At 35.1% G+C, this 20,820-nt stretch overlaps 1 protein-coding gene across 1 annotated transcript; it reads left to right on the top strand.

The window, feature by feature from the left end:
* Window positions 1-16,659: 16,659 nt before the first annotated feature.
* On the top strand, window positions 16,660-19,540 carry LOC18101400 (peptidyl-prolyl cis-trans isomerase FKBP20-1). The gene is made up of 6 exons (XM_006379541.3): window positions 16,660-16,822; window positions 17,090-17,212; window positions 17,300-17,433; window positions 17,520-17,599; window positions 18,551-18,643; window positions 18,753-19,540. Exons 2-6 carry the CDS (start codon window positions 17,104-17,106, stop codon window positions 18,901-18,903), a joined length of 567 nt encoding a protein of 188 aa, XP_006379603.2. The 5' UTR covers window positions 16,660-16,822; window positions 17,090-17,103; the 3' UTR covers window positions 18,904-19,540.
* Window positions 19,541-20,820: the final 1,280 nt, after the last annotated feature.

Below are 20,820 nucleotides of genomic sequence, written 5' to 3' on the forward strand. Positions count from 1 at the left end.
TGTATGAACAGTTTGCCTTCATTTAATCGACACATTCAATTGGGACAGAGAAACTTTAAGCTCAAAAATACTGAAATGCCAACTTCATTTGAACAGGTTCAGCCCCAGAAATTTGTGCTGCTGCCATATAAATTCACAAAGAAAGCCTTGCGCAATTGTTGACTTTCGTTGCCAACTAACATTATATTTACATGTTTGTTGGCAATATATGGAAGTTATTATGATATACATCTTTGCGTTCTTAAAAGCATAACAAATGAAATCCAGGCAAATGTAGCTAACCCCTTAACATGGCAAGACTTGTGATTCTATTATTTAATCGATGAACAATGGTGCATTGCTGTATATTTATGGCTCAAAGAATACTTTGTGCTGGGTCTTTCCTGCAGAAAAGGGTAGCTAGTTAATGAAGTAGTCCAGGGTTTGTAGCAAGTGAGATAATTTACTCTGGTGGAAGTTCAGAAGGAAAAGGCAAATCTTGGCCCATGATCATTTGTCTAACCAAGAAATTTCCCTGTCCGAGAATCGTTTTGATAATGCTACACACATGAGTGAAGTTGAAGTAAATTGATTAAGTTTTTCTGCTTGTTTGAAAAAATAAGTGCCCTGTTTGTTCAGGGAAGTAAACTTGCAGCGAGCGAAAATCTATTTTAGCCTAAATGCATTCCACCAGACCTGAGAACCTGTATGATTATCGACTGAAGCACTGCATAATGTTCTTGAAACTGGTACATTCAATAGGGACAAAGGGAAGCTTTTAGTTCAAATGATTAAGGTTCCTTGAATGTCAGTTCATCTCTTGACATGCTTACTGTCGCGAAGTCACCAGATAAAGCATTGAATATGAAGAACTCCGAGGGCCAATGGGCCATGCCTGTAAACTGTCGTATGATGAAGACCTTCAAGTCTAGCATTCTCCTTGTTTGTGAAAATAAAAATAGCATTATTGTTTGCCACAAGGGAAACTTTTGTGTTTTGCTACGTTGGACATCAGCAGAATCGGTTGGATAACAATATTCGTATCAGATAGGAATAATTTGAGAGAGGAAATTATTTCTAAGGCCATTATCTTTCACAGAAAAGAGCACAAAGGGGCAGAAAATCTCCTCCGATCATTATATATATTAATCATCTGATTAGAAAATAAGTATGACACCTAAATTTATATTATACAGGCCGCTCCAAATCATATTCTACGTCACGCAGACTCCGACAGGAACAAAAAAAAAAGCACTGCCTTTAAACAAAGACATGGGTAATGGTGTTTAATGTTCCCATAATGGCCCTCTCTTTCAAATTGACTAATAACAAAGATTTGATCAAGGCTTGGAAAAGTTCTGCAAAATTATTTATCTTATGCCCGGCAGCTTTGCAAGGTAGATGTTGTGTGAAATACTTTGGCAGTAACTGCTAAGTGCATAGTGCCAATACAAAACAAAAGGTTTGATTATCAATTTCCAGGCTTTACTGTCATGGAACCATGTGAGATTCTCTCCCCACTTTGATTAAACAAGTGACCATACGGCAAAGTTACCCTGCAAGATCACTTGTCCACTGATTTAAATATCGAAGTTTTCTTTGAATTATGTTGTTACACAACTTCGAGTGCAACACATGACCTCTAAAGCCAAACACGTACTAAAGCTGGAACCAGAGTTTGTTCCTCTTTGTTTGACCTTTGCTTTTAGAACATTGCTGCAACTTTAGAGGAGAACACTTTCCTGCACGATACTAAAAGAAGTCACAGGGGGAACAGGCGACTCTTGTTTACGTGATGATTTAACAGTGCCTGTCTAACCGGAGAAAACATATCCAGAAAGAGGAGGATAAATTATGACCAAAGCTAGCCTATGCAGGTCAAAAGCATTGTTAGTGGTCCCGAACCTTGATCTAGAAACCATTAAAGGGCACCGGCGAATAGGACAAGAAGCGCTAATTGGTTAGTTAAGAAAAAATAAGACGTCTCTTGATGAACCTCCTCATGACCCCAAGAAGCCAACGTCTATTCGTTCCTTATTTTGGCCATTTCCAATTTTAATGCAGCGTAACATTGACGTCACAAATTGAATTCTTTAGTATTCTGGCATCCAATTTGCAGTTGATGAGAGTTTTGACCGCTGAACTCACTTAATCATATTTTATCAAAAAAAATTAAAACAAAAGAGAGAGAGAAAACCTCAGCTTATCATCATAAGAAAAATAACGACACCATGGGAATTTCTTTGACAGAAAACCTGATGATGAATATCTTCAGGGTAAATGTCCTCCCAAGAACACTGTTGGCCTTCCTCGTCCGAGCTGGTCTTAATTTCAACGTATTCATGAAACGTTAAGAACGCAACTCAACACGCAGCATTACAGTTTCCTTCAACTTCTGATTCATGGGATCTAGTCAAGGTTTAGTTATTAACAAGAGTAAGACTCTGCTCCATTTTAGTAAGCCACTAATAAGCAAGAAATTTCCTGTTCAGGATTTTCACAACAGGAGCTCCTGCCATTAAAATTGCAATGAACTGAACGAGAAAATCATATGGTTTGGAATCGTAAGAAACGATCGAAATTTCTTGTCTGTACATCGAAAGATTGTCCCGGGGCTTGTAACTGCATCAGTTTTTCTGCTAATCCGAATTGATCTCGAATTTATTTTCACCACTCAACGATTTTGCCAGAAATTTAAAACAAACTGTTTTTGCTATAATTGTTTTCCTAAATGCACTTAATCATACCCATAAATTAATGAGAAACTAAACCAGTCCATACGTTCTAGTCCAGACAGGTACATTCGAAAGGCAAACTGAAACTCTAAGCTGAAGAACACGTGCACATTACTAACCTTGAAAAGCTCATTGCAGTTCTTAAAATGCTCACTTAATGTCATCGAATGTATGATTTACCCTCTAGGGATTACTAATTTTCAAGAAGTTGTTGAATTAGGACTCACTTGATGTCAGTCCATTTGCACTATTGTATTTAAATCTGTCTCAGACTGCATGGATGAATTGAGGTATACAAGAAATGTCACGGCACTTCCATTCTAAACAGGCACCCTGTTTCCTCCGAGGACAACCAAATCATCGCAACATTATTGCATTGAAACTTCACGAGAAGAAAATCGACGGGTTGTCTGAATGTCAGTAACCAGGTCAATGATTCGTTACAAAACCAATGAGAAGGACTGCTAGTTTGAGAGATTATTCAATCCTTCTGATGTAATGCTCTGTATTTCACATTCAAGCACGCAAAAGCAAAGATAGTTTTTACTAGTCGATCCTGATTCCTAAACCATGTGAATGTGAGAGAAGCGAGTAGGAGCAATTCGATGCCTTTGAAGCTGCTTACATTTCTTATCCTCAAAACGCCATCATTAACCGAATATATCCAAAAAAAAGAGTTGATCTTAATATACAACTGGTTTTAAAAAATTCTTGATTGGAGGCTACGATGTTACAACATAGAGCATCTCAAATCATAATTCTGTTCAAACTTCAAGCAACCAACGAACTCTATTTGCAATTAGACCAATCTATCACGACCCCCATGCTAGAGTTCTTGCTATTGAACTGTTGACATGTGAGCATTTTTTTTAAGCTGGGACCATGGATCGACCATAATCCAAAAGTTATCAAACTAATTTCCATCCGCTGAACCTTTTAGTATTCTATGAAGAGAGAAAATGGAACCTTTTGATTATTTTTTTCGTCATTTATTTTTAATGACTACGCAAAAAAAAAAAAAAAAGCCTTGGAAAATTACCTTTTAAATTATTTACACGTGCATGCACGAGATTCCTTGACCTGAGAAGAGTCGGTGAGGACTTTCGGTATCCGTGACCTGAGACGCAAAGCGTCCATGGCGCAGACCGACACGTGTGCGAAGAGATACGGGCACCCTCGATTTTAGACTAATAGACAAATATATTTCAGTCCCTGTATATCAAGACTTCCGAATGTTAACCTTATAGTTTGCAGAACATTTCAATATGGGACAGGCTCATTTTCAACTTAATTTTCCGTGTTTGCTCTCAATCTTTTCTCTCAGAGCATCATTCACGTGATAGTTTTCTATAGAAACCCTTAGAAGTCCAAATATTCAATAAAATTCAAAATCCCATCATGAATTGTAGTTTGTTAATTGATGGAAAGGGATCATATTGAACTTTTCTGAAAACTCTATAAGGTCAATATGGAAACTTTAAACCATGGAAACCGAAACTTAATATAACACAGTTAAGAGGATTGGAGTATGGTTTACCCTAAATTAAATTGCCATATAATAGATAATGCATAAATAATCCATGAAAAGTTGGCCTCTGTTGGCATTGTTGTCATGTGCCACATGTGATCATCATCAGCCTGCAATATAACGCTACTCCAGAAGAACAATGCTTTCCTTCGCCTGCGCGTACATATTTTACACAAATGGAGAGTGCCCGATATATTTTAAGCATTCCTTCTATTTTACTTTTCTAGTTCATCGGCGTCGTATAACTTTTATCTGCAGATTTCTTTATAGTTTTCAAAATAAAAGAGAAAAAAAAACAATAGCGAAGCTTGAAATCGATTTGTTAAAATTCTAAGCTCGCAACATTTGTTGAAATTCAACCTCCAAGCGCGGTCGAATATAGCTAAGGCTACACCACTAACTAGCACAGCAGTTTTTGGACTCGTTGTTTCAAGATTTGTCTTCGAGCGAGTATACGATCAACTTGGTCAAATAAATAATTTGGTCGTATGCATGATCTTGGTGCCAGTTTCCATTCACTGGACGGATGTGAGGAGACAAGGCACGAGTTTCTGATCCCGTGAAAAGTTTTCTTCTGATAATTCATAGATTAAACGAGGTTAGCGGTTAGAAGTGGAGAGGACTGGGCCTCTGTTGTTTAACCATTAAGGGTGGTGCAATTATACACTAGTGAATTATTTTGAGAGAGTCACGGCTCCACCCGTGCATCACTCTTTCTTCTTCTTCTTGTTTTTTTTTTTATTATGGATATTTTACATCGACTAATCTTTTAAAATCCTGAAACTAACAATTATGTGAATCTTTAATGATTCTGAGATTTATAACACTCGAATTGATGATCTTTAAAGAACAAACTCAAAACCTGATTAATTGAGCTACACATCTCTGGATTAACAACTAATTTGTTGCGGGAATTTCATATTTTTGTTTTTTAAAGTATATTTTATTTAAAAATATATTAAAATAATATTTTTATTTTTTAAAATTTTTAAATAAACTGTTATTAATTTGAATTAGTTAACTAGCAATCAGTTAATTATCGTTAATAAAACCATATTCTGTATAGCAGTGGAGTTAAAAATATACTATTTTTGAAATATATTTTTCTGACTTGTTATTTTTTTAATTTTTTTTATCAAATCATGCTATGTTGATAAAATACCCTTTTAATTATACCCACATGAAAATGTACAGTACATCTTCTACTATAAATTTCGAGTACACTTTTATTAATGGCAACCGTGGCTCTGTCATATTATATCAATGGTCATGGATGCATAATAGCATTTTTTTCCTTCCACCGCCACAGTTGGCAGAGGCACGCATGATCAAAGCCATAGAATAATGGGTCCACCCTTTCCTAGTGCTTAAAATAGAAAGCACGCCAACCATCAGTCATCGGTCTCCTTCGTTTTGTCATTGTAGCTTGTAGGTGATCGCCTGCAATTGATTGATCAAATGTACACCCGAGTGAAAATCATGTCGGCTCATTACCGTGTACGGTCACATCCACGTAATCATTTCTCTCCATTGTAGCAAGCATGCATGCCTATAGGTACAAGTTTATTTCGCCAGTTAAATCTTGCCAAGTTCTAGAAAGTCCCCGAGTTTGCATTTAGATCGAAGTTTAATTAATCGAGCCACCAGCACTCTGATCAGGGAAAAAAAGAGAGTCAATACTGTAATGGCGGATATTCTGTCTATATGCATGTGTGTGTGTGTAGTGTACACACACATCGGGTCTGATGAAATTCAAATTTGACTGTAATATCGGTACAAATTATGTTCTGGAATCACTATGCTTCCCGTTGATCTTAATTGAGTGTTCTTGTTCTTTTAATATATAAAACAAATCAAGAAAAAAAATCACATCGAAGTCTAGTAATTAGTATTATTCTCAATGCTCTCTTCAAATATAAATAAAACATCTAAATTTAAAATCTTAAACTATGAGATAAGGGTTTCGAATATGATTTATATTATTCTCTAACACATCCCCTCAAGTGAAAGTCTTTTAAACTTGAAACTTGCACGGGTCCACATTACATTGTGCTTAATTTTTATCAAATAAATAAGAATGGTGAGATTCGAACTCGTGACCGCTTAATCATCAAGACTCTGATACCATGTTAAAATATCATCTTAACTTAATAGCTTAAACTATTAGATAAGATTTAAAGATATAATTTATATTATTCTCTAACAGATAATTGAGCTTTTCTTCTAAAGATGAATTATATTATCATTTTGAATTTTATAAATTGAAGACAACTTTAAGTAGTTCAACATTATAGTCACAAGTAACTTGAACATTTAAAATTCTATTTTTAATATTGGCATGTCCATATGAATTTAAGATTATAAAAACAGCCTCTAATCTCATAAACAAGAATAGTCTCCTCTAGCACTGAGCGTCTTGGCCTGGCGGTGGGAGGGGCTTGTCTCCTCCTGCTGCTCCTGGGTTCGAGTCCTCATGTGCATGTCTGTCATCTCCGTGGTGCCTTACATGCCCACTGGGTTTGTAGGATGTTCAGTGGGCCGTGGGATTAGTCGTGGTGCGCGCAAGCTGGCCCGGACACCCACGTAAAAAAAAAAAAAAGAATAGTCTCCTCTATTATCAGCTTCTATTTTAATTTTTAATTAAAATATATTCTTACAAAATCATCGTATATTGCCTTGGCAAGTATACACTAATTAACCCACTCTCTAGTTTTAGAAATAACACAGATCCACGAGGTTTATGTGAATTCATTGGATACTAATTGCGCAAAAAACAATAATCTCGAACGGCATAGAAGTACGGCTTTACTTAAAAAAATATCAAGTATTGTGTTTTTTTTCCATTTACACCGCTATATATATATATATAAAAAGCTCTAAAAATGAGAAACCGCAAAGCAGTGCGCAACTCCTTTAAAAAACACTGTCATGGTGGCCGGTGCTCTTGCACGTGCAATGGTATGTTTACTTTTGTATTTTAATTTTTTTAAAATAATATTTTTTATTTTAAATTAATATTTTTAAATTATTTTAATGTGTTAATGTTAAAAATAAGTTTTAAAAAATAAAAATAATTACTTCGATATATTTTAAAACAAAAATATTGAAAAAAACAAAAAAAAATCTCTAAATATAGTAAACATGTAATTTTGTCATGCAGTAAATGATGGAAGGCAATTGCTCACTGAAATTGTTACTGAAACTTTTCTTCAATAACAAAATGTAAATCGGTAAATACATGCCATCCTATTTTATAATAATCATCTATTTTTCAAACTTATATTTCCTGAATAAGAAGAGGCATTTCGTAATTAGAACACAACCACGCACTGAGTCGGACACAACGACTGGTTCTCGTAATTATCTGAAAGTTGCACAGTAAAAAAATAAAATTACCGGCACAAAGAGACTCTTTTTTTCTACCATTTGAATCCCGGCGAAGGGAGTACCTCTCTTTAATTGTCACCGTATATCCTCGTGTTTAGATTTCACAGCGCTACAAAAATCCAATCAAAATTTATGCAACCCAAAATCAAGTATTCCATCTAAAATCTAACATCTCAAAATCTCGTTAATATCGCAACTGCAGAAAGTAATAGTAATTTAGTACATTTTGAACATTAATAATAATAATAATAATAATAATAAAAGACGAAAGACATAAGAACGGTACTGTCCTGGTCAATCTAGTGTGAGATGTGACCATCCATTCACACTTACTTAGAGTAATCAGAAATAACTCTACTCTCTTTCTACAGTCGACACCACTACAAATTCTTTCGATGATGATTTGCCACCTGCGAATTTCTTGATTCTGTAGTGAAAATCAAGAAGATCTTTTGACCCTTTTCTTTCCTGTGCAAGAGATCAAGAAGATAAAAAATCTTGGATGGTTTCACTTTATTTTACTACGTTCTGTTCTAAGAGCTAACTAGGTGCCTACCCATTTTCTTAAGAAATCATCTTTGTGTTCTGATTCTAGGTCTGAAAGTGCTGAAGCTATAACCTGGGCCTCGAAAAAGGCTATCCAATGGATGACATCATGATAAATTGAGTAACTTCGAGTCGACGAAGAAGCTTTGATGTTAGTCACTGAAGTCTGAAACGATATGCACCTGGACTCTCTAAATTTTCATTTTGGCCCGGTATTGTAAGAAAATTCGTCTGGAGGTCACTGAATCTGTTCCTTTTCTCACGGTATCTCTATAATTCTTACGTGGAAGGTGCCATTTTCTTTTTTATACTATAAATTAGAGTGATCCGCACATCAGAAATCACATTTCTCGAAGAGTACTTCTAGTAAGTTCAATTCCTGTATAACAAGATTATCTCTGTTCCTCGAACAATTAAACACGCAAAAATTTATCAAAAAATATATTCCCAATTTTTTTTTAAGTGATTGGTACCATCTGCCTCCCTCCTCGACCCCATCTGCCTTCCTCCTCGACCCACACCAAGCACCAACAGTCAAGTAACTCTATTTATTTTCTGCTTATTATATTATTTTTATTATACACAATTCTATTAAAAGCCAGTGTCGACGCCAACAATTAGGTAGCATTATTAATTTTCAGCTTCTATAAACACTTTACTAAGTTATTGGATTATTTTTACTATACATAATTGTATTATATAAAAAACATTGCTCCTATTATTCTCGGGACTAATGGGCATCGAACCCCGCCCGATCCTGTTCAAACAAATGCATAAACGAGAAAGACAAAAACCCAAATCAACGGGCTCGATTGCATCACAGATTTTTATTTGGCAGAGCTCCTACTACAAAAGCAAAATGCCATTTAGTTGTAAAGTTGCAGAAACATGGTATCAGTGCCGTCAAAAAGCAAGATTGAAATGATAACTGTATAAACGACCCAAAAATGTTATTGTAATAAATGTTATTTGTTATTGTAAACACAGCACAGTGAGATTTCTTGCATTAGTGGTTCTTTGTTATTGTAATAAATGTTATTTTTTAATTAAAAATAATATTTTTTTAATTCTTACAATAACACATTAAGAACCTTAATATTGTAATGTAAAAACAAACCATCCCTAATATTTCCTTCACCTCGTTTCTCCCTTCCATGGCCGATGACGTGTGCTGATTGGGAACCCACCTCAATAAAATACGGATATTTTGTATAAAATAATTAAACAATAAGAAATTATATGATGGGTCTCTCGAGGCGAAGAAGGCCCGGGTGATAGCCACAGTAACGCTATTGACAAAGAAATGGATTTTTACATCTTATTTATTATTCTTTAATTTTACTCTTCACTCATTATAAATAGGAGCCCTAACCCGTAATGTTCCTTCCTCAGTGACTCGATCTCATTACTGAAAAACAAACAAACCTCACTGATCCGTTTTCCCTTCTCGTAACTCTTGTTTTCTCCATCTCTCTTCTTTTGCCTCCAAGCCTACTAAAGAGGGAGAAGATATTTATAAGTTTTTCTGAGAATTCATTTCTTTGTTAACTGTCATGACTAATACTCTCGCTCACAGTGCAAGTGCTCCACCACAATTATACTTCGATGAGAAGTGGAAGCTGACCAAGAAAGAGGGGTCATCAAGAAGCAGATCCTCAACTTCTTCTCTAATGAAGAATTCATCTCAAAGGAGGTGTTCTTTTACAAGAAAATGTGCAAGGCTTGTTAAAGAACAGAGAGCTAGGTTCTACATCATGAGGAGGTGCGTCACAATGCTTATTTGCTGGAGAGACTACAACGATGCTTAAAAAAAATTGGAAGAGAAAGAAAGAAAAGGCAAGAGGGATCTAGCAAGAGAAATTTTGGCCAAAGTTTCTATCTTTTTTTAGCCTCTTTAAGAGATTTATCTCTCTCTCAATGAGATGGTGTCTTGGGCTTCGCTTCAAAAGGACCCACTGTCAAGGCATTTTCTGGGCATCCAGGATGAAGAGGAAGAGGAAGAGGAAGGAAGATATATATATATACATGTATATAAATTAAGATTTTTTAGTCGTTTTCTTTTCTAAATTTTGCCTTTTGGGTTAGATTTTTTTGGGCTCCGGGAACTCTTCAGAAGGAGATGGGTTCTTAATGTTACTGTCACTTTCAGAATCAGAGATTAATATGACAGAGAGATCGTTCAAACATAGTTCTCGCTATTATGCTTCTATGTTCACTACAATCCATTTTTGTCCTTGTTTCTCCGTTTCGTTTCTGGGTTTTCTTTGTCTCAATGATTGAAGTGACGGGTGTGATCTCACATCACTCTAGTTTCTTCTATCTCTGGACTTTGTGAGAGAGTCAGAGAGATTCCATTCAACCATTGCAGCTACTACAGGTGCGTCTGGGTGGGTCTGGTATGATTGGCTGCATTAGTTATTATTTTTATTTCATTTTTTGAATTTTTAATACTATCATGGATGTTGATAATTAATAAAATAATGATAGTCATCTCAGTATGAAGATGGATCAACGTGGGAGAGAGAGAGAGTCTCTTTATTAGGGTCCTTCCCCAAAGGAGTGCAAAAGAGATGCCCTTTTCTTCAATTATTTTTGCATATTAACTGCTATGAGTCTATGACAGCCATTAAAGCTTCATTTTGAAGAAAATATCATACTTGCTACTTCCTTCTACTGTATGTATATTTACCACAATTTAATTACCTTTTTATCATTTTCAACTGATAGGGCTCATAATCAGATTTAGGGAAGTTGATGAGCACGAATTACAGTGCCGTGTTCAATGTTCGAAATCACTGTAATATCCTGCAATCTTTAACCATTGACCACAGTTTGGAGTGAGGACCACTTCGATTTCTTGTCCAGTTCAGGGTATTTTTTTTGTACTTTTCCCATGAACAATATCAGTGGTACATCTCTGAGGCATGCGAAGGGTAAAATAGCAAGTGCAGTGGGGGTAATTCTTTCTGTGGAGATTATTTACACCTGGGCTCCCTGATGTTGAGGCTTGAGACTCTGGATCGGTAGTGTGGTGTTATCATCATGGGTTCTGACGACGACTAGTTATAAAATAGAAACCTTTGGGAACATAAAGCTTCAATTGCTAAAAATAAGAAAGCACGGTTAAGAATTCAAACTTTTTGGCGTGTGTTACAGATCGGAAATTACTTGATTATATATATATATATATATATATATATATATATATATATATATATATATATATATATATATATATATAGTGCGAGTATAGTGTAATAATTTATATAGTAACAGTAGTAGTACAGTAGATGCTTTGGAAAAGGCAAGTTGGCTTCATGGCTGACAATGAATTAGCTGATGGACACATGGGTTCCCAAATTCGTATCCTTCACGGTTCACATTTCACGTGGCAGATGTCTTATTTTTATTATTTTTTTAATATTAGATGTTCGGATTACGTATCTCGACCAATTTTTTAAGTTTTTAAAATTAACAATTAGATAAAACTTCAAAAACTTTAAGAATGATTTTAAAAAAATAAATTTAAAACTAGACTAATTAAACTATATATCTCAAGATTAATATGATGCTATATGCCTTTATTGAGTTAATGATCCTATTTCCATTTTGTGTGCCACGTCATATTAATTTCATGATGGTTTTATAGATTTAACAGTCGCGAGATACCTTTACTTCCTTTTTATCGACAATCCTTACCTTACCACTCGGTAATAAAGTATTTGGGTCATTTTTCCTTGCCACTGTGTATTCTAATAATATGCATATATATCATCTCATCTACCCGTAGTGGATAAATCTTAACCTTGATCCGTTTATGTTATTGAGTTTGAGGTATTTAAAAGTGCTTATAATTTAAAATATTTTTTTATAAATATATTAAAATAATATTTTTTATTTTTAATATTAAAACGATTTAAAAATATAAAAAAATAATTTTAAATAAAAAAATAAAAAAAATTTAAATTTTTAAGCAACATTGTTTTCACAACATTTTCAAATTCGTATTTTGTGGTTATGATGAGTGATCTCAAGTAATGTATCTAATCCATGCGAGTAGATTCTTTTTTATTATTATTAGTGTGGGTGTTCAGGTCAGCTTACGCGTACCTCGACTAATCCCATGAACCCTGAATTTAACAACCATGTAAGCCTTCAGTGGTCATCATATTAGCATCCACATGGCTTGAACCTGAGACCATAGGAAAGCAAACCTCTTAGTCATAAGCTCTTAGCACTGGATCATCTACTTGATGGTTCCATACGAATAGATTTTTAATCCATTGGTAAGAAGCCAAAAAAAAAAAGACTAGTTAAGATATCAATTCATAGTATACAAAATCGGAAGCCACAAAAACATAGTCTCGGCATTTATTTGAGTGATCACTTCGTAAGATTATTAGCAGTATACGTCGGGTTAATTCTGCCTTCGCAAAAAGAAAAAAAAAATCTCTTAGCTGATTTGCTAGGCATGAATTTATGAATATAAAGGCATGAACTACACTTTTTTTCTTACATGGTCTTCTCTTTATCACAATAAAAAATAAAAATACCCGTCTTCACAATAAATAGATAGGTGAGAAGGTGGATTGGGAGTAGTAATATATAAAAAAAAGGTGCATTTAGTAATTGGAAATAATATATATTACATTCCTGTGAGCCGAAAATACCTAATCGGGATACGGTCTGTTCTCGTGACGTGCCCAGATGCATTAGTAGTTTGATACTGTGTGTACTCTGTTGTCGTAGTTTGAATTCAATGGTGGTTGATGATCGTTGGTGTCATTAATGGCAGCACTCCCCTTTTCAAATTTTGGCCCACGGCAAGTTATTAAGATAGGGTTTCACTATTTCCCAACACTTTCCATTTTCTCTTCTTTTCCCCGGTCTTAGTTACTTGTTCGTTATGGTCAAAAAAACACCTTGCTTTTCCCTAGCATTTTCTTCTTTATATGCACTCTTTTAGCAACCAGACAAACATCACTTCCATAACAAATTAAGATCTCAATGCTAATCATTAAAGTTAGCTTGGCGTGCCAAAGGATTCACCAAAAACAAAAAGGAAATTAACAAAGAAAACATTATCTCCTTCCTTAGCTTTAGTAGAGAGGGAGGTGACCTGCGCATAATAGCTCCGGAAGAAAAAGGAATCATGGCCACCCCACAAATCCTCTCCCACTTGTGATTCTGGTCATCAAGACTCTTAATGGATTCTTGCATTTGTAATGGTGGTTCATTTTCTACTGGTTAAGTTAGGATCTTCTAGGGTTTCATTCGCAAACCTGTAGCGATCATCATCATTATTTATTTGAGTGATTCTATCCACTACCATGCAAAAAATTTGTTAAATATTTAGAGATTAAAAAACGATGCCCAGTGTGAGATTTATCTTGATTTGTCCAGATGGTTGGTGTGTGTGTGTATGAACAGCAAGTAAAATCACTCTTCTACAGTTGCTCTAATGATAGTAATTTGATATTTAAGACAAAAACAGGTTCTGTGCTTAAACGTGGTAAATCTCAAATAAATATTCACTCTCTCTGGGACACACAAAATCCCCACTGATCATTGCAAATTGATTCCTGCAATCTTGATGTGAGACTTGCGAGCCACCTAGCGTGAACTTTCCCTTGACCCGGTCCACGTCTATTTAGAGTAGCCTCCATTAAGAATTTCAACTTTTCTTTTCGGCGTAAAATATGCATTAAAGATTATTATTTACTTCAACTTTTTGTTTTTATCACGCTTCATTTTACGATAATGAAAATGGATGATATACTGCACACGTAAGTTTGACTAAACAGTGTCAATTTCTCGAATAAAACAAGTCAAGTTTGAGTTTCAATGACATTTGTTTCTCTAGTTTTAATACAGTGAAAGAGAATTATTTCTATTATAAATACTTTTTATGGATAAAAAAAAAATAGTAAAATAGCTTAGAACTGAAGGATGCACACCAGTTAAAGGAAAACGATACTCTTATACTCTCATGGGACATTAGCTATAATAAGATCAAAACAAAACAAAAATCTATTATTATTCTTCGGACAACATCTAGTGAGTGGACGAAGAAAAAAACAAAAGCAAGCCTTGTTTTCAAAGGCAACAAATTGTGGGTTTTTTAGGAGGAAGGAAAGAAGAACCAGGAAAATGTTTTTTGTGCGGGCTCTGAGAGAAAAGCCCCAAACTCTGTCAAAAAAAGGCTAAACTGTTAGCGGACCCATTCTGATCGTTGACCCACGCACGGGTTCTCAAAGGGTCCCACGACAAAGCAGCGCTCCAGGTCCCTGTTTGGTCAACGGTCACATCCTGGACACGCAAGAGTGAGTAATCTGATCAAGCGCATGGAGATAAATATTCCAAAACCTGGAATTCTTCCATTGCATGAGAATATAGCCAATAAAAAAAAAACGAGAGAAGAAAGGAGTCTCCGTCCATTGTGAACCGATGGTCACGTGGGAATAAGGGACCCGCCATCACGAGGGAGATGGTTTTGTATTCGGTGGGTCGCAAGTGTAAGGTGTGTAGGGTTAGTTTTGGTTCTGGATTGTGATTGGTTGGAATAGGAGGTTTGAGCAATTATTGAAAGGTAGGGACTGGAACGTAGGGTGCAGGGACCCACCCCTCTGAGTTCGTCGGCTCCGAAGACATGGACATGGTATCTTTGGATGTGATCTTTTACTACACTCCCACGAGTATTAAATGTTGAGTTTCTGAAGTTGATATTTGCGTTTTCATTTGGATTGTGTTATGGCTTAATGTTTGACCATCTTTGAAACACTTTCTCCCATGTTCGGACTTGACACCCCTAACCCTGTTTTTCCTTTTCCATTGAGATCTCTTTCCCTCTCCTCCCAGCCAATTTGATACAGATGTTACCACGGCCATAGCCATGGCTCTGGTGATTAAAAAGCTATGATTTTAGAATATTGAAGGTATTTACTTGTTACTAATTTTAAACTATGGTCCCAGGCATGGAAAACTGAACAACCAAGATAAAATCATGCTTTCTATTCTTTATTAATCATACTAACTATACTGTTGTCAAGGGAAAAGAAAACGTTAATACGTAGATTGCAGATGGGTCGGAGTTGATTCTATTCTGAGAGTCTTTTTAAGAATGCGGTTGAAACTGTGTTTGTTTAAATTTTAATTTTTTATGTTAATTTTTTTATATATATTTGAATTGTTTTGATATGCTGATTTCAAAAATAATTTTTAAAAAATAAAAAATATATTATTTTGATATATTTCTAAACAAAAAATATTTTAAATCGTAACCACAATCCTAAACAGGCCATAAAACAACTCAAATGCAACACACCTACTTTATTAATAGGTGTCCTTAAGTTTTTTTGTAGATAATCGTCTGGTTGTTTGGGACTGACTACTTCAAATGAATCATGTCATATTAACCATGGCATGATATAATTTTAAACATATAAAAAATCCCATCCAAAATATTTTATTTTATTAATTCTTTTATTTTATTTTTTTATTTCATCCTCGATTTTTTTATAGATGCCAACTAGATTATTTTTGAATTAGGTTATTTTGAACGGCCTACTTCAAATAGATCATGTCATATTAACTCTTGCATAGTGTAATTTTAAACCTATAAAAAAATTCTCATCCAAAAATATTTTATTTTATTAATTTTTTCCTTTTTCTTTTTCTATTTCATCCTCAAATTGTTTATAAATGTCAACTGAATTATTTTTGAATTAGGTTGTTTTGGACTGACTACTTCGAATAGATCATGTTATATTAACCTTGGCATGGTGTAATTTTAAACCTACAAAAAATCTCTTCCAAAGATATTTTATTTTATTAATTTTTCGTTTTACTTTTTTATTTCATCCTCAAATTTTTATAGACGTCAACTAGATTATTTTTGAATTAGATTGTTTTGGACTGATTACTTCGGATGGATCATGTCATATTAACCCTAGCATGGTATAATTTTAAACCTATAAAAAATCTCATTCAAAAATATTTTATTTTATTAATTTTTTTTTACTGTTTTATTTCATCCTCAAATTTTTTATAGATGTCAACTAGTTAATTTTGAATTAGTTAAGTCGACAAGTTCATATCAGAATAATTTTCATATGCTTTAATATTAAATTTAAATAAGGAATTAAGTCAGAAAAATTTGAAGATTGATATAATAAACAGAATTTAATAACAATATCCAATTATTTTCTATAACCTAAATGCTTTTTGTTATGTTTATGAAAAATCTAATTCGACCTGCATTGGAGCGCCGACATATAACTATATAAACTTGTTAAGTCTACAAAATTAAAAACTTAGAACTAATATTAGACTCACTCATCCGATGCTGAAACAACTGAGCCCAAGAGATCCAAGCTTTCAACGGTTTGGGCCCAAAATAACAACATAGCCCATAGACCTTAACTTTCTTTCTTTCTACATGTGGATCGGGCTGCAAGCCCACGCTTCCATTTTACGCGCAGAATATTCGTTTCTTCACACAAAAGAAATTAGCTCCACAGTTTCACTGAAAAACCTCACAAGACGCCTATGGCCACCGATATCTACGCCATTTCCCCCGATATATCGTCTGCGATTCAACCTGATTTCTTCGTTTCTTTTCGGTTTCTCGGCTCTATCACTGAATCAGGTCAGTAAACAAAAAAAAATAATTTCATCGCAGTTTCTCTTTTTCTAATTTTTGTTTCTTACTGTGTCATTTGAACTTTCGTTCGATTGTCATGCATTTGATTACTTTTTTTTGTTTATTAATATAGAAATGCGGGGCAAAATGAAGTGGTATTAATTTCTTGATTAGTAATTAAAACCCTCGGAATTGTCGTTAAATTTGTCTTTTGGTTTTTGATTCTAGTTTAATGCTAACTAACCGTTTATCTGATTTAATCGGATGGATTAGGTTATTGAGGAGCCATGGGTGATTCTATTGATTTATCCGGGGATGGAGGTGTTTTCAAGTCAATCTTGAGGAAAGGAAAAGCTGATGCGATTTGTCCTTCGGAGGATCTTCCTCTTGTTGATGGTATGTTTTGCTTTTGTCGACTTTTATTAATATTAACCAACTCATTGTCAGAACACCAAATAGGATATGAATTCTTGCTTTGAACAGTTCAATATGAGGGCATGCTTGCTGAAACCGGTGAGGTTTTTGACACGACACGCGAGGATAACACTGTCTTCTCATTTGAACTTGGGAAGGGCTCGGTGATTCAGGCATGGGAGATTGCCGTGAAAACCATGAAGGTTTAAACGTTCTTTCTCAATACAAATTTTTTAAGTTTTTTGTGATTTTTATACATGTATTGTAACTCATTTCTTGGTCATACCAGGTCGGGGAGGTTGCAAAAATTACTTGCAAACCAGAATATGCGTATGGCAGTGCAGGTTCCCCGCCAGATATCCCAACTGAGTATGTCAATGTAGATTCATATTTTTTAATTTCTTATTTAGATCCTCTTACTTATCTGTTACAGAGACTTGTTGGGTATCGAAAATGCGTTGCCTGTGAATTAGGAATATTCATTCTCAAGACCAGAGGCCTAAGAAAGATATACTGGAAATGAAATGAATATTTTGGAGTCTTGTGTTTCCAAAAGCATTGCCTAATTATTTGTCTACTGTGTTAATTAACTAAAACATTTGCAAACTCTGAAGCATTCTTTTATTTAATATCGCATTACAACCATTAGTTTTTGGCATGTTTCAGTAGAATCACCCACTGCCACCATCACCACCATTTTCACCTGATTTTGTTGAGTATCTCGTCAGAATCCTTATTGACCACCACCATCTTCAACCCAGGCAGGCTGAATAATCATACCGGCACCCTTATTGACGACCTATTGAAAGTATTAATTAAAATCTGCATATGTGCACAATCAACGAGGTATCTTAAACTGACCCATAAAGGCTAATAGGAAGCCCATCCTTAATTTTGCCCTGTATTGACTTAGACCTCCCCTTTAGACAGCCCTTTGAATCTCCCCCAAGATTTAAACCTTGTTGGATATCAGTTGGACTGAGTGTTTTTCTAAACAAGTAATCCAATTCTCCTTGTGGATAGTTATGAATGTAGTCTAGGATATTCTATGTGGGAAATTTGATTCCTAGTTTTTGAGATATGCTAACAAAGGATGTATTTCTCACCTTTTTTTCTTTTGTAAGTCACAATATAAGAAACTTATATAAGGACTTCTTCTTGTATGGATAAATAGTCTAATGCGCCAGTTTGTGCATGACAATTGTCGGTCATCATTGGAGTGCTTTAAAATCTTAGCATGCTCTTGGTAATTGTCTTTGCTCTATCATATAAATGGGGATCTGTACCTCTGCTGATCAGATATTTGTATGCTTTAAACAGCGCAACTCTTATCTTTGAGGTGGAGTTAGTGGCCTGCAGACCACGGAAGGGTTCCAGTGTAACCGATGTTTCAGAAGAGAGGGCTAGGCTAGAGTAAGCTGTACATCTAAAATAGATGAATCTGACAAATTTGTTTCTTGCAATTTTCCACATTGACATGCAATAAAATGGCTTTATGTCGCATGATTTAATGTTGAATCAGGGAGCTGAAGAAGCAAAGAGAGCATGCTGCTGCAGCTAAAGAGGAAGAAAAGAAGAGGAGAGAAGAGGCTAAAGCAGCCGCTGCTGCCCGCATGCAAGCCAAGCTGGAATCAAAGAAAGGTCAAGGAAAGGGAAAAGGGAAGGGAAAATAAGGCCAATGAAGAAAATATATTCGATATATGAGTAGTTGAATGCAGCAAATGAGCATGTTGTGATATGAAAGACCTTTAGATTATATGGGTGATTAATATCTTAGCCTTCCTCTCATGAATTTAGTGTTGTGGACTTGTCAAGATTGCCCCCATGTCTCTGAGACAGTTCAAGTCCGAATCTGCTCTCACCTTGGATGGTGTACTGAGTTGATCTTTTTAGACGAGGCAAAGGGCTGGAGATCCCGAGTCCGCTCCCTCCTTGTTGAAATCACATGGTTAACACATTATGGTGCCAGAGCTTTAAGAAGAAATCCATTGAGTAATGAGGTGTGCTCTTCTTAGATGGGTTTATTAATCAACCATTGCTTGTGCGATGTGTGGTCTTGTAGAAAATGGCTCATGGTAGAGGAGGTTTTTTTTTTTTTTTTAGGGGGGTGGCAGCAGCAGCATGGGAAGATTTAGGTTCGAGGCAACAGCCTAAGCCCGATCTCAACTTGGGAGACACTCAGGTTCGTGAATTTAGGCCCAGGTTGCCTGGCCTGCACATTTACTATTTTTTTTCAGTTCAGTATGCAAACAATAACCCACCTTGTAAAAATTTCAAGGGGGGTAATTTGAAGGGAGGGTTTGGAGTGTAGTAATAGTTATTTTTTAAAAGTATTTTATGTTTAGAAATATATTAAAATAATTTTTTTAATTTTTTAAAATTCATTTTTGATGTTAATACATCAAAATAATATGAAAATATTAAAAAAAATTAATTTAAAGTAAAGAACAAAATAAAAAAATTTAATTTTTTTTAAAACACTTTTAAATTATAAAAACAAATAAGCTCTAATGTCATTTAGAATCCAGGCTGCCTTAGCCTCCCTTTCAATTCTTTCAAATCGATAATCCGCCAAACCCCAATCTTAAACTGAAATTTCTTAGTAAAATTTCAATTTCTCAGTAAAAGAAGCATCCTCGTATAGCGTCCTGAACGCACAATAAATGCTACAACCGTGCAGAAAGCTGAGAAAGCAACCCCGCTTTGGACTGATTCTGAAAGCATATGTATGCCACTGAAAATTGAAGGCTTCAATTTGCAGCCTTCGGCTCTGAACGAAGATTCTCGGATCTATTTCCGAGATTGTTTGGCTGATATCATGGTAGAATATAACCATCATTCTGCGCTTCTAGAGCACTGTTATACACCTTATATCTAAGACATTGACTATACAGGAACCTTCATTTCTGTAATGTTAAATCAAGTGTTGCACAAACGCTAAGCTGCACTCTAAAAATGAGACCTTCCATCTTTATCAATGAGCTCATATATGCATTATATTTAGCTTCTAAATCCATCAAACTATGGGCCAGTGCTTGTAACGAAAGCATGTAAGAAGCATCCAATCCACCTTGTCCATTTCCATCACAGACAGGGCATGTTCCCTGCCGTAGCCATGGGCCAATGCAATTCGCACGGAACTGCAAAATGAAAATATTTTCTTGCATGAGGTGTCAAATCTTAACGCTGTTTAAATACAAACGCAAAGCCATTAAAGATAACTGTTTTGCACACGCATAATATTCGTTTTTGAAAATCAATTAATACAGGACTATTTAACCAAACGAGAAAGATGGTAAGAGCTTAGGAAAGAAGAGACAAGAAAAAGGAGTACTGAAATAACTGCAACATAGCAGATGCAAAGAAATTGCTTCAACGAGCCGCATGAGGAAAGTTTGAACTGAGTTTCTGACTATCCAAGGAAGCAAGTTAGAAACCAAAAGGCATAGAAGAGTGCACGTTGGTTTTTGTTTTAGCACTTTAAATTTGTCATAACCATGGCTAGTACTCGGTTAATAAAACGAAAGGGTGCTGCGAAGTTAAAATAACCGCTGCAAGAGTCGTAGTTGGTGATTAAAATTGTGACCGTT

The sequence above is a fragment of the Populus trichocarpa genome, chromosome 8, assembly GCF_000002775.5.
Source record: "Populus trichocarpa isolate Nisqually-1 chromosome 8, P.trichocarpa_v4.1, whole genome shotgun sequence".
NCBI classification, from domain to species: domain Eukaryota; kingdom Viridiplantae; phylum Streptophyta; class Magnoliopsida; order Malpighiales; family Salicaceae; genus Populus; species Populus trichocarpa.